Below are 12,527 nucleotides of genomic sequence, written 5' to 3'. Positions count from 1 at the left end.
GATGTCAGAAACATTGCCACACAGGTGGGTCAAATTGATGTGATCTACTGAAACACGAATGATTCAACTTCAGCCAAAGGCAACAACAGTCAAGGCAGCACCTGCGCCCTCATATCTGGATACCAGGAAAAAACAGCCTGCAGCCAGGCTGATCCCAAACACACACACACACACACACACTCTAGCTGTAGAGTGCTGTGGGACTTTTTACATTAGAGCTGAGCTACACATGCTATTTAAATGGAGACTTTGCATACAATCAGTTTACTTATGGCTCACTTATGAGTTACTGGGAATAAAAAAGTCCACAGACTGTTCAACACTTCTGTCTGCTGTTATCTGCTGCTGTGGGTATGACTGTTAAAGGAAGGCAAAACTACTGTACTTTGCTGGTGTAGCAGTGGCACAAGTAAAAATAATCTATTACAAATCTGAATGCAGAAAGTTCAGTTTAGCAGCATATCGACTTCAGTTTTATACACTGGACTTGTCCTTGTACAATCTGCTACAACAGTTATGTAGAGGTGTGCCCTGCTCAACAAACAATTCAGCCCCCGTGGGAGGAGAGTTTTCATCTGGCTTATTTTTTTTGTCCTCCCAGCAGCCAATAGGATGCTTCTTCTGGAAGTGTGCACAGTGTGTTGTACGATCCAAGGATTTGTTTGAACTGAGTAGAAACTGCACAGACTGATACTGCTAATGCTGCCATCTTCAGGTAAATCTACTCTTTACTTCTACTACAGATACTACCACACACTGTATTCTTTATGATGTATAATTTAATGTAGTGTGTTATTTGTGGTCTGACTGAAAAAAATGGAAGAAGTTTTGAAGTCTTTATGTGTATGCCTTGATCAACCGGAAGTACTTAAGTTCATTCTCACAGCACAGTGAGACAGATGATAACCATTATGACCATGTTTAACAATCAGAATACACACTGTAGATTCCTATCAGAGGCAAAGATAAGTTGATACAACAGTCATGCAAATGTTTTGCTTCCATTTTAGCTCTTTCCTGAGGGACATTTAAGAACCATAAACATGTGTAAAGTGTCAACATGGGGGCTGCTTGATTTGACAGAACGAATGATGCAGCAGTTTTCATCTTGTCCCATCTGCACTCATCCCATGAATCCTTTCCTTAAATATGACAAATTTCATTCATTTGGCATTGTGGGATGGAGGAACACTAATTAGCTGGTTCGTGTGTTCACACACGGCAGGGCAGGGATCTTTGTGAGCATCATGTGACTACACATTCATTCAATGACAGCAGAACACTGAGATCCAGTAACAAGAAGACCCCTCTGGCTATTTTTTCAAAATCCTATGAGCAGCTGGGAACTATGTATCATTCATACTCTCAGCATCACCATCTCACTGCTGCCTGGGCTTTACTTTTCAGTATTAAATCACGCTCTTTGTTTAATTTCAGGTTGTGAATGATGTCTGGCATCAAAAGAATGACGTGCACAGCTGTAACACGAAGGCTAATCCCTTGGTTTATATTGTCAAATATCATGCTGGTGCTGTACTGCTTGACAAGCCCAAGCCAAGAAAAGACCAGGTAAGGCTGAGCATGTTTTTGTCTTAATAAGTCAGCATTCTTCCCCTCACGGTCTACTTTATTTACAGGAGCTCCCAAGCAGCCACGTGTCCTCTCAGCACTGCAAAGTCATTCAGCAAAAGTTTGACAAAATCCCCTTCAGAGGAGTGCTCCCCCAAGGTGAATGTCATGTTCATGAAGACCCATAAAACTGCAAGCAGCACCATCCTCAACATCCTCTTCAGGTTTGGAGAAAAGCACAAGCTCAGGTTTGCATTCCCAGATGGACGCAATGACTTCTTCTATCCATCGCCTTTCCTGTGCTCCCAGGTGAAGGACTACAGACCTGGAGACTGTTTTAACATCGTCTGTAACCACATGCGCTTTGACCATCAAGAGGTAGCCAAGCTGCTGCCTGCAGATGCTGTGTATATCACCATTTTGCGTAACCCGGTGGATCTCTTTGAGTCATCTTTTCATTATTACCACAAAGCAGTTCCTCTCACATGGAGGATTAGTGGAGAGAACAAGCTGGTGGAGTTTCTGAACGACCCCCAGGCCTTCTACAGAGCAGACGCTTACAACTCATTCTACCTCAAAAATCTGCTTTTCTTTGACTTTGGTTTTGAGAACAACCTTGAGGCTAATGATCCTCGTGTGATGTCAAATATCCAGAACTTATCAAAACATTTTGATCTGGTACTCATAGCTGAATATTTTGAAGAATCTCTTATCCTGCTGAAGGATCTACTGTGCTGGAGCATGAAGGATATCCTCTACTTTAAGCTTAACGCTCGCAGGAGCTCATCTGTGTCTCGCTTGGACTCTGGGTTGAGAGCCAAAGCTTTACAGTGGAATGGGGCCGACTGGACACTCTATCAGCACTTCAATGCTACTTTCTGGGCCAGAGTGGAGGCTTATGGAAGAGAAAGGATGGCGGAGGAGGTAAAGCTGCTTAGGAGAATGAACACTGAAATGACGGCCATCTGCATTGAAGGTGGAGCTGCAGTTGAAGCCCAGGACATTCAGGACAGACATTTTCTGCCCTGGCAGCCAGTTGGAGAGACTTCCATCCTAGGTTACAACCTGAAGAAAGATATTGATTCTGAACACATGAGAGTTTGTGAGAAAATGCTCACACCAGAAATACAGTACTTATCAGATTTGGGCGTAAGCCTGTGGCTTACCAGACTATGGGGCTGGTTAAAAGATACTATTTACTAACTGCTTACCTCTGTTTCAAGAATTAACCACGTGTTCCAACTACATACTGCAACACAGGGCATTTTAGGTCAAATGTTTTTTTTTTATCTATTTTAGTACAGCTTCCATGTTTTATTATAAATGTGGTAGTGTGATACCTGCATGTGATAAGATGAATGAGTTACATTCAATGCTGATAGCTCAGATAAGCACTGCACAATTGTAAACTATTACTGTGGTACTCATAAAGAAAGATAAAGAAAAACTCCTCATTCATATTACATATTGAAGTTATATATGACTACCTTTGTTTTGACTTGACCTTTTATTATTTGTTTTGTTTTATTATTATTTTATGTATACTATTTATATAGCTATTGATCATGCATGGAATGTAAACAATGTCCCTCTGGGATTAATAAAGTATTTCTGATTCTTGTATCTGAGACAGGGTGAATTAAGATTTACATAATTCCACATTTGTAGAGTTGCATTTCCATAGACGGTTCTTTTCTAAGTTTAAATTGAGGCAACTGGACTCAAGGATTGTTTTCAGTTGCCTCGATTTAAACTCTTGGAAATGACTATGACCTGGATGAATGAGAGCATCCACAGATACATAGACAGTTATGTGGCTCCCAGTGCTATTCGGTGTTTATCCCACAGCAGCCAGTAGGAGCCTTTAACTGGATCGTTTCAGACAAGATGTGTAAGTGTGCCCCCTGGCGGCCTGATGCTCAAGTGCAGTCGGATGCCTGACCCTGCTGTTTTCCATGGATGGGCATTTGTATTTTTAATCAGCCCTGATCTGAGGTAATCAATTTTTTGTCACTAGAAAAATTAAGTGTGTTTTCTAAACAGAAATAGGCCATTTGGCCCTTTCTGCTTGTGTTTCCATGCTTGATTAATAAGGGCTTTACCTACATGAAAGACAGAGATTCTACATGCTGCTTTTGCCAAACATTACCTTCCAAATCATATCAACTGCCTCGTCAATTGCACGATTTCAACACATCTCTTTATGCAGTCATATTACCCACGACTGTAAAATGAAGTTAACAACTGCGTCGCTGAGCCTTGTTTTCTATATCTGTTACAATAAGTATAAGAAGATCTGTAAGATATTAACACATATTTAATTCAACAATTTACAATCTGTGAGGAGAACAAAGGCATTACAAACAACAGTGACGAGGAACGGGGACGAGGTGACAGGAACCATCTTCTCTGCTCCATCTTCATGGTCGTCTGGACTGTCAGTCAGCTCTCTCTGGTTCTCTGGCAGCCGTTCCAAGCCAACCCGGGCATGAATTTGAACAAATGGTCCATGATGACAGCTGTTTGACTCAGGTGTGGGGTCCAAGAAGAATGGATAATGGAATTGTGACAACAGTTGCCCATCAGCCTTAGATAAACCCCTGGACCGTGTCCTATTATTCGTCTTTGTTCTCGTAATTGTGTTTGATGTGTTTCCATAATTTCTACAACAAAACACATATTATACAGCATTAGATGTGTTACATTAAGTCACTGACTGTAACAACAAACATCGTTCCAAGGGGATATGATCACTTAGCGGGCAGGTTAGCTTAGCTGATGTTAGCATCGGTTCGCCCTCTGATCACAAGGTCAGGAACGATAAAATGCCAAATAACGCACTTACCCCGCGATTCATTTGCTCAAAAATCGTGTCACCGGCTTGGTCAAATACTCGTTCAAAGAGAACTGCTCCAACCATGATGGTTACAGCAAAAGTTGACGTTCTCCTGAAGAGAAGATGGTAGACAGACTTTGCCAGCGACATGTCGGCGGCGTAATGGACACTGCGCAAGAACGGAAGTATTAACAAGAAGACACTTCCGCTTCCGCTTTTAAGTTGGCAACATTAGCCAACAAAACAATCTAAACCTGAGCGACGAGGAATTCCTTACAGTAACTGTACTGCGTGGGGGCTTTTAAGGCAAACACCCAGGAAGAAGACTGGAGTTTTACTAATGGTACATTGTATACTTACTCTTAGGCTTTACGATCATAACGACCTAAACTAAACGTTATTTGGGTTACAACAAGCATGATAGCTAGCTAGCCAAATGTATAAATCTGTATAAACCTATCACAGAGAAATATTTAGGCTTTTGCTACACAGTGTTATCTAGAAATATGTTTGTACAAGCAGCAACTCGTCTGTTTTGACAAAAGTTGTTTGTTCTTCAAATGTTTTGTGTCTTCAAGAGTTCAACAGGAAGTCCCACCAGGCTCATTCAAAATAAAGATTGTTTTAGAAGAGACACCCTCTTAACCCTCATGCATTGTTCGCAAACACTACCCTAATGTGTTGTTCGGGGACAAAAACGTCCCCTAACTTTAACGGTTTTAAAAATATATTAGATAAATATTTTTTTGAAATTTTTTTGCATAGACCTTTTAATTAACTTCAGTTCTAATCAACAGTAGTGAAAAAATCATTTTCCCCCAGGATTTTAACCCTTTAATCACCAATTTTATGAGGGGTGGTGCTGAAAATTGAAAAAAAAAAACACAAAATGGCTCATTTTTAATAGAAAAGGTGAATGTGGACTGGATTCTTTTGAACCTTTATTACAGTCTTGGTCATGTCAAACATCAGTAAAAAAATTGACTTGATTGCATTATTAGTTTTTGCACAGCACTGGATTTTCTTTTTTTCTCCCTAATGTGTTGTTCGGGGACAAAAACGTCCCCTAACTTTAACGGTTTTAAAAATATATTAGATAAATATATTTTTGAATTTTTTTTGCATAGACCTTTTCATTAACTTCAGTTCTAATCAACAGTAGTGAAAAAATCATTTTCCCCCAGGATTTTAACCCTTTAATCACCAATTTTATAAGGGGTGGTGCTGAAGATTGAAAAAAAAACACACAAAATGGCTCATTTTTAATAGAAAAGGTGAATGTGGACTGGATTCTTTTGAACCTTTATTACAGTCTTGGTCATGTCAAACATCAGTAAAAAAATTGACTTGATTGCATTATTAGTTTTTGCACAGCACTGGATTTTCTTTTTTTCTCCCTAATGTGTTGTTCGGGGACAAAAACGTCCCCTAACTTTAACGGTTTTAAAAATATATTAGATAAATATTTTTTTGAAATTTTTTTGCATAGACCTTTTAATTAACTTCAGTTCTAATCAACAGTAGTGAAAAAATCATTTTCCCCCAGGATTTTAACCCTTTAATCACCAATTTTATAAGGGGTGGTGCTGAAAATTGAAAAAAAAACACACAAAATGGCTCATTTTTAATAGTAAAGGTGAATGTGGACTGGATTCTTTTTAACCTTTATTATAGTCTTGGTCATGTCAAACATCAGTAAAAAAATTGACTTTATTGCATTATTAGTTTTTGCACAGCACTGGATTTTCTTTTTTTCTCCCATTTTGTCCCATAGACTTACATTATAAACACACTTTTTTTGACTGCACAGCCATGGCACTACATAATCATGCATTCTTGATTGTTGGTGGTTTACCCTGTTGGTAGGAGGTAAAATTTGTGATTTTTACACTTAACAACTTAATTACCATATTAACCCTTTACCTGCAGGCCTGTGCTCATGTAGTGTAGTTTCTGGCTTGTATATGGAGTTATAGGGAGTATTTTAGCACATAATTGTGTGTCTACACACTGTGTGTGTATGTTAGAGAGGAAGAGAGCCATTTGCACACTGATCTTGTTGTCTGTGAGTACACACAACCACAGAGTCTTCATAGTAAACAAAAACAAAGAAAGTGTTGCTATGCACGTGTGGCCCTTTGATGTCTACAGGTGCAGACTAAACAAAACAAAAAGGCAAGTGGTCTTACATGTGACCTTGTGGTCATTTGATGGTGAGAAGAGCAGAAAGCAACATGAAGAGAGGATTCACTTGTGCACAATCTCTGGAAATGATTGTGCAGCCTGGCTCTATGAAGGGCCAGGCTGTGAAGCTGTGAAGGCTGCACAAGTAGATCCGTCACTTGTTCACAAGCGAATCCTTCATTCGTTCACAAGTGAATCCTTCACTCATGCACAGGTGAATCCTCTCTTCATGCTGCTTGCTGCTCTTGTCACCATTAAATTACCAGGAGGATGCATGCAAGTCCACTAGTGTTTTTGTTTTGTTTAGTCTGAACCTCTCAGCATCAAAGGGCCCGGCACTTACTTTTAGGGCTGCAACAAATTTACTTTACTTTACTTTACTAAACTACTTTTAATACTAATTTTAGTAGGGGACTAAACTGTAGATTAGATTTGGTTAGTCAATGATTATTTATTATGTTATCAAGTTATCTATCTATGGTGTCTGTTTAGTAACATGCACATGTACGTATGGTCGTGTGGAGCGCAACACACCATGGAAAAGGGGCACTTAGACCTCACTTAGACTAATTCAGTGATCTCAACTGAGACACTAACCTAAAAGTAAAGTCACTCTACTGGAGGACGTGTTTTCCGAAAGCTAAAAAAAAAAAAAAAACAGCTATTTTACCCATCCACAACTTCAGACGCCAGAACTCCTGGATGTTTTCATTTTACATGCTTATGCATTGCCGTTGTACGTCTGAATTAGGTACACTTCACTTACTTAGTAACTTTATTTTCCTGACTTTCCTTCCCTGACAGTGTGCAAATGGCTCTCTTCCTCTCTAACATACACACACAGTGTGTAGACACACAATTATGTGCTAAAATACTCCCTATAACTCCATATACTTAAGCCAGAAACTACACTACATGAGCACAGGCCTGCAGGTAAAGGGTTAATATGGTAATTAAGTTGTTAACTGTAAAAATCACAAATGTTACCTCCTACCAACAGGGTAAACCACCAACAATCAAGAATGCATGATTATTTAGTGCCATGGCTGTGCAGTCAAAAAAAGTGTGTTTATAATGTAAGTCTATGGGACAAAATGGGAGAAAAAAAGAAAATCCAGTGCTGTGCAAAAACTAATAATGCAATAAAGTCAATTTTTTTACTGATGTTTGACATGACCAAGACTGTAATAAAGGTTCAAAAGAATCCAGTCCACATTCACCTTTTCTATTAAAAATGAGCCATTTTGTGTGTTTTTTTTTTCAATTTTCAGCACCACCCCTTATAAAATTGGTGATTAAAGGGTTAAAATCCTGGGGGAAAATGATTTTTTCACTACTGTTGATTAGAACTGAAGTTAATGAAAAGGTCTATGCAAAAAAAATTCAAAAATATATTTATCTAATATATTTTTAAAACCGTTAAAGTTAGGGGACGTTTTTGTCCCCGAACAACACATTAGGGAGAAAAAAAGAAAATCCAGTGCTGTGCAAAAACTAATAATGCAATCAAGTCAATTTTTTTACTGATGTTTGACATGACCAAGACTGTAATAAAGGTTCAAAAGAATCCAGTCCACATTCACCTTTTCTATTAAAAATGAGCCATTTTGTGTTTTTTTTTTTCAATTTTCAGCACCACCCCTTATAAAATTGGTGATTAAAGGGTTAAAATCCTGGGGGAAAATGATTTTTTCACTACTGTTGATTAGAACTGAAGTTAATTAAAAGGTCTATGCAAAAAAAATTCAAAAAAATATTTATCTAATATATTTTTAAAACCGTTAAAGTTAGGGGACGTTTTTGTCCCCGAACAACACATTAGGGGGTAAAATTTGCCCACAGTGTACCGTTGACCTATGAAAAATTTTAAAATCATATTAACAAAATTTATGTAAAATTAAGCTTATTGAGGAAAAATGATTCAATTTGTCCACATATTGACAAAGTTATGGCCAAAATAAACAGAAAAATTTCTCTCAGAGGACAAAAATGTCCCGAACAACGCATGAGGGTTAAATTAACCTGTGAAGGGCAACTGGAGGCATGCCATTAAATAAGTTGCCCTTGTATCTAATGTTGAGGATATTTTTGGTGTTCAAGGCTGCTTGTTATGCACCTGAGACTATGGTGGGCCTGTTGCCTTGTCACTAACTACCTAACTTAGCATATGCGTATGTAATCGGACAAGCTAAAGCAATACCTTCTCTGTTTTGTATCTTTCAGAAGTTTAAAAGGTGACATCTAACCTGTCTGAACGCACAAAGAGCACCATGGGGAAGAGATATTATTGTGACTACTGTGACCGGTCCTTCCAGGATAACATGCACAACAGGAAAAAACACCTGAATGGTGTTCAGCATCACAGAGCTAAAAAAGCCTGGTTTGACCATTTTAGAGGTATTATGGCTTGTTTTTCACACATTTGAGATGTGTCGACAATCAAGTAAAATTGCACACCAAAATGTATGGTATAATATTAATCATAGATCTTACGTTGTACCTATTTATTTTGTCATTTATTATTTTGGTTCCCATTTGTTAAATCTAAAACATTAACACAGACAAAAATTGGACTACCATGGACACACTGTTGCTTTCTTTTCACAGACACTGCAGCCATTCTGTATGATGAGCAGGCAAAGAAACCCTGCCGGAAGTTCCTCACAAAAGGTAATGTCACATTTTGACTAAGCTTATCAATTATTTAAAAAGAAAATCTTTTAATAATTTTGCCTTCTTTTGCTTTTTAGGAATTTGTGATTTTGGCTCTAACTGCAGGTTTTCGCATATGTCGGAAGAGGACATGTTTAATCTACAAAGACAGGTGGAGGGTAAGCTGTGACCAGAAGGTGGTGCTGTCTACTACTTGATAACATTTTCAATGAATATTGCTGACCCACAAAGCAATATACCACACAGCAGTTTATAGATATTATTTGTGGCAAAACTCTTTCCTTATTATTCGTATTAGCATTTACATGTAATTGCTTGCCAAATTTTTGACATCTCAGTTAGATGTTGCTGTGTTTTAAACTAACTATTAAAATCTTTCATTCACTGACTAAAACTGTTACATAATTTGTAAAGTTTTTTTTAATTTATTTATTTTTTTCCAAGATGAAAGACAGCTCAGAGAGGGCTCTGAGGGCCAAATTATGCTTGGGAGAAGTGTAGAAGAATGGCTGTCAAGAAGAGAAAAGAAGCGATCTGCCCTCGGTAGCAAAGGGTATGCCCCAGTCATTTTTGTTTTAACACTCCTGCATGGTTAGCATGGTTAATGGCTATTCTTGTTCATTTAGAATTCACTGTTAATTAATGATTTATCTCTGCAGAGATCTAAAAACTATGGAAGATCGTGAGGAAGGTCAGACAGAAAGTAACATAATTCAACAACTGCTCTCCATTCCTGATCTTCCACCCTCACTTCTGCCGCCTCCTCCGGGTGGATGGAGAGTCAAAGTGAACACTGAATGGGGTTGAAATCAAATTGTGGACATGTGACACTAACGGAGGGGGAAATGGATATGAAAACAAGAGATGGACATCACATTTGCATTCAAAGGTTAGCAAGGTTTTCAGTTTATATGAAATGCTGGTGCCAATTCTTATTTCAATAATAGCAATAAAGTGTAATTCTGTTTTCCAAATGGACACATTTTTATTTTAAATGATTATTTTAAAAAAGCATTTTGACATTTTAAGATGCCAGGGTTAGAAGAATAACATTTGGTTGGTTTTAAATAAGGTACCAAATAAAATGTTATATTATCATTAACCAGTTACCTCAAAAGCTGACATTTTGACTGTGTGAGTTACAGTGTGTTGTTAATTTCTGCTGCAGAGTGCCCTTATAGTGAGACTCCTCTTAGGATTTGTGTTTGATGTGATGTAGTCCCTAAAGTAATGTATGATTGCGGAGCAGAAATTCTGTGCTGCAGCACTAAGGGACTCCCTGATGTGACATTATTTCATTTCTAACACAGCCATTATGATACACAAATCTTCTTCCTAAATTATAGAAACGGCACACTGGATGATCTGGAATAATGTTTTTAATAAAGGTTTTGATGGTTATTTTTGTTTTTGCAGTGAGCACCATGTGAATCGGGTTGATATGTGCCTAACATTTCTTTTACTGGCTAAGTGCTTATGGGTTATGAGTATAAATTATGTGAGGTGATCTAGTTTTGTGTAAAAGATTCTTAGTCTACTTATACATTGAGCAACATACAGTCTTGGGTCCAATGTGAATACTAACAAGTGTTTGTTTGGCTGTAGAGCACATGAAGCATTACTGGTGGTTGGTAGCAGAAAACTGCAACAAAACAATTTGCTGCCAAGGCAGTGAAAAAAACATTACCGCTTTATCTCGACCATCCAATCTGAAATGCTTGAATAAATTCAGAAATTGGCCGCTCAGATGAAAACAACTTGTTGCCCTTTCTATGCCTGATCAACAGTGCACGTGACTGGCTTTGTGTAGATATCTATAGGGTACATGCTCATTTTATTTAAAGATTCCTCATTTTCTTAAAGAAGTGGAGCTCACTCATATTTAAAGCACTTGATTTTATTGGACTACATGCATCTAGACACCACTTACATTAGTGTATAACTGATGCAGTAACCTCTACATGTGCAATGACAGTTACAGAAATAAAACAATGCAGAATATTGTCTGTAAACATTCATATTACTGCTAGTGTCACACAGGATGGTACAACGTTAGAGGAATTTGAAGGGGCAAGAAAGACAACACAAATGCTCACTGGTTAACTGATTCAATTAAATATAAATTTGTGTGTCAGATTCATCTTTGTCACACGTGGTAAATTTGTGTAACTGATTTTTTTTTTACAAGTCTTTCTGAAGTAAATGGCACATGAGTGCAGGTTTTTATACGCCAAATGACAAAGGCACAGAACTGAAGACACCTACAGTCCAAATAAAATATATAACAACAACAAATCTGCTCATTGAAACACTGCAACATACTGAATAGGACACAATATTAGCTTATATGTGTTACGTTTTGGCACAGCGACTACATTTTTACAGTCACACAAAACCCCATACCTTACATGATATGTTCACATGAAGAGGTATCGTTATGCCATATAAATAGTTACATAAATAGCTACAATATATGAGATCCAATATCAGTTTTATTGCAAATATGATTCTCATACTTTCCCTCTTGTGGTATAGCTTTGATAAACTTTTAAGATAAAAAGAGCAAGAAAAAATATATAGCATTCTGTAAAACTTGTCAGATTTGACAAATATTTGTCGAAGAAAACATTCTGAAAAATGAATCAGAAAACTTAATGTAAGTGCATGGCCTTATTACACACACAAACTCGTATCTGAATGTCCAGTCAATCTGGAAATTATATATCAGAAACCTGATTTTTTTTTGTACATATTTTTTTTTATTTTATTTTTTTACAAAACGTTACGCTTATATTCTTAATAAAATCACATAGATTTAATGTATCACTTATCTAAGTAAGAAAATATAACCATGTTATACTTTAAACAATATGTTGTTTTGGTGGTCCATGTAAAAGCCAGAAAAACCAACATTTTCATGATATGTTAAATTATTGTTCACAGCATACTGCAAAAAGGGGGGGTTCATGTTTTCCACACATTTACAGGAAAATGTCTGAATACTGAGATTTTTTTTTGTTTTTTTGCAATGAACATTTTACAAATTGCATAATTATTTGAACACATACATCAGAATTCTCACACATAAGAACACACATTTATTTCTAATTTAATGTTCATGCAAGTGTGCCGTGTGAATTTCTTCACACTCTTTTGCTATAAACGCTACAGTGAATACGTAGTTTTGTCTAAAGTCTAAAGTTGTTCTGTTTATTTGTAGCTGCTAGCTCAGGTCATAGAGCTACTCAGATGACTCATTATGACT

The 12,527-nt window shown here is 37.4% G+C and overlaps 3 protein-coding genes across 3 annotated transcripts; 2 read left to right on the top strand and 1 right to left on the bottom strand.

The window, feature by feature from the left end:
• Positions 1–601: 601 nt before the first annotated feature.
• Positions 602–2,825, top strand: gal3st1b (galactose-3-O-sulfotransferase 1b). The gene is made up of 3 exons (XM_028418237.1): positions 602–715; positions 1,438–1,569; positions 1,638–2,825. Exons 2-3 carry the CDS (start codon positions 1,445–1,447, stop codon positions 2,770–2,772), a joined length of 1,260 nt encoding a protein of 419 aa, XP_028274038.1. The 5' UTR covers positions 602–715; positions 1,438–1,444; the 3' UTR covers positions 2,773–2,825.
• A 1,043-nt stretch (positions 2,826–3,868) lies between these two features.
• uqcr10 (ubiquinol-cytochrome c reductase, complex III subunit X) lies at positions 3,869–4,591 on the bottom strand. The gene is made up of 2 exons (XM_028418660.1): positions 4,415–4,591; positions 3,869–4,232 (listed from the first exon to the last, which is right to left on the bottom strand). The coding sequence occupies exons 1-2, from the start codon at positions 4,553–4,555 to the stop codon at positions 4,185–4,187; spliced, it is 189 nt and encodes a 62-aa protein (XP_028274461.1). The 5' UTR covers positions 4,556–4,591; the 3' UTR covers positions 3,869–4,184.
• Positions 4,592–4,616: 25 nt separating this feature from the next.
• On the top strand, positions 4,617–10,663 carry zmat5 (zinc finger, matrin-type 5). The gene is made up of 6 exons (XM_028418659.1): positions 4,617–4,748; positions 8,813–8,986; positions 9,197–9,259; positions 9,340–9,420; positions 9,707–9,815; positions 9,922–10,663. Exons 2-6 carry the CDS (start codon positions 8,860–8,862, stop codon positions 10,067–10,069), a joined length of 528 nt encoding a protein of 175 aa, XP_028274460.1. The 5' UTR covers positions 4,617–4,748; positions 8,813–8,859; the 3' UTR covers positions 10,070–10,663.
• The last annotated feature ends 1,864 nt before the right edge of the window (positions 10,664–12,527 follow it).

This window comes from Parambassis ranga, chromosome 12 (assembly GCF_900634625.1).
Source record: "Parambassis ranga chromosome 12, fParRan2.1, whole genome shotgun sequence".
Lineage (NCBI taxonomy): Eukaryota > Metazoa > Chordata > Actinopteri > Ambassidae > Parambassis > Parambassis ranga.
The sequence above is the reverse complement of the archived record's forward strand: the minus strand, read 5'-3'. Positions and strand labels throughout refer to the sequence as shown.

Coding starts and splice junctions, on each gene's coding strand:
- gal3st1b (XM_028418237.1), top strand. CDS start 1,445: ATGATGTCTGGCATCAAAAGAATGACGTGCACAGCTGTAACACGAAGG. Junction 1,570..1,637: donor CCAAGCCAAGAAAAGACCAG/GTAAGGCTGAGC, acceptor CTTTATTTACAG/GAGCTCCCAAGCAGCCACGT.
- uqcr10 (XM_028418660.1), bottom strand. CDS start 4,555: ATGTCGCTGGCAAAGTCTGTCTACCATCTTCTCTTCAGGAGAACGTCA. Junction 4,233..4,414: donor TTGAGCAAATGAATCGCGGG/GTAAGTGCGTTA, acceptor GTTTTGTTGTAG/AAATTATGGAAACACATCAA.
- zmat5 (XM_028418659.1), top strand. CDS start 8,860: ATGGGGAAGAGATATTATTGTGACTACTGTGACCGGTCCTTCCAGGAT. Junction 8,987..9,196: donor CTGGTTTGACCATTTTAGAG/GTATTATGGCTT, acceptor TTCTTTTCACAG/ACACTGCAGCCATTCTGTAT. Junction 9,421..9,706: donor TCTACAAAGACAGGTGGAGG/GTAAGCTGTGAC, acceptor TTTTTTTCCAAG/ATGAAAGACAGCTCAGAGAG.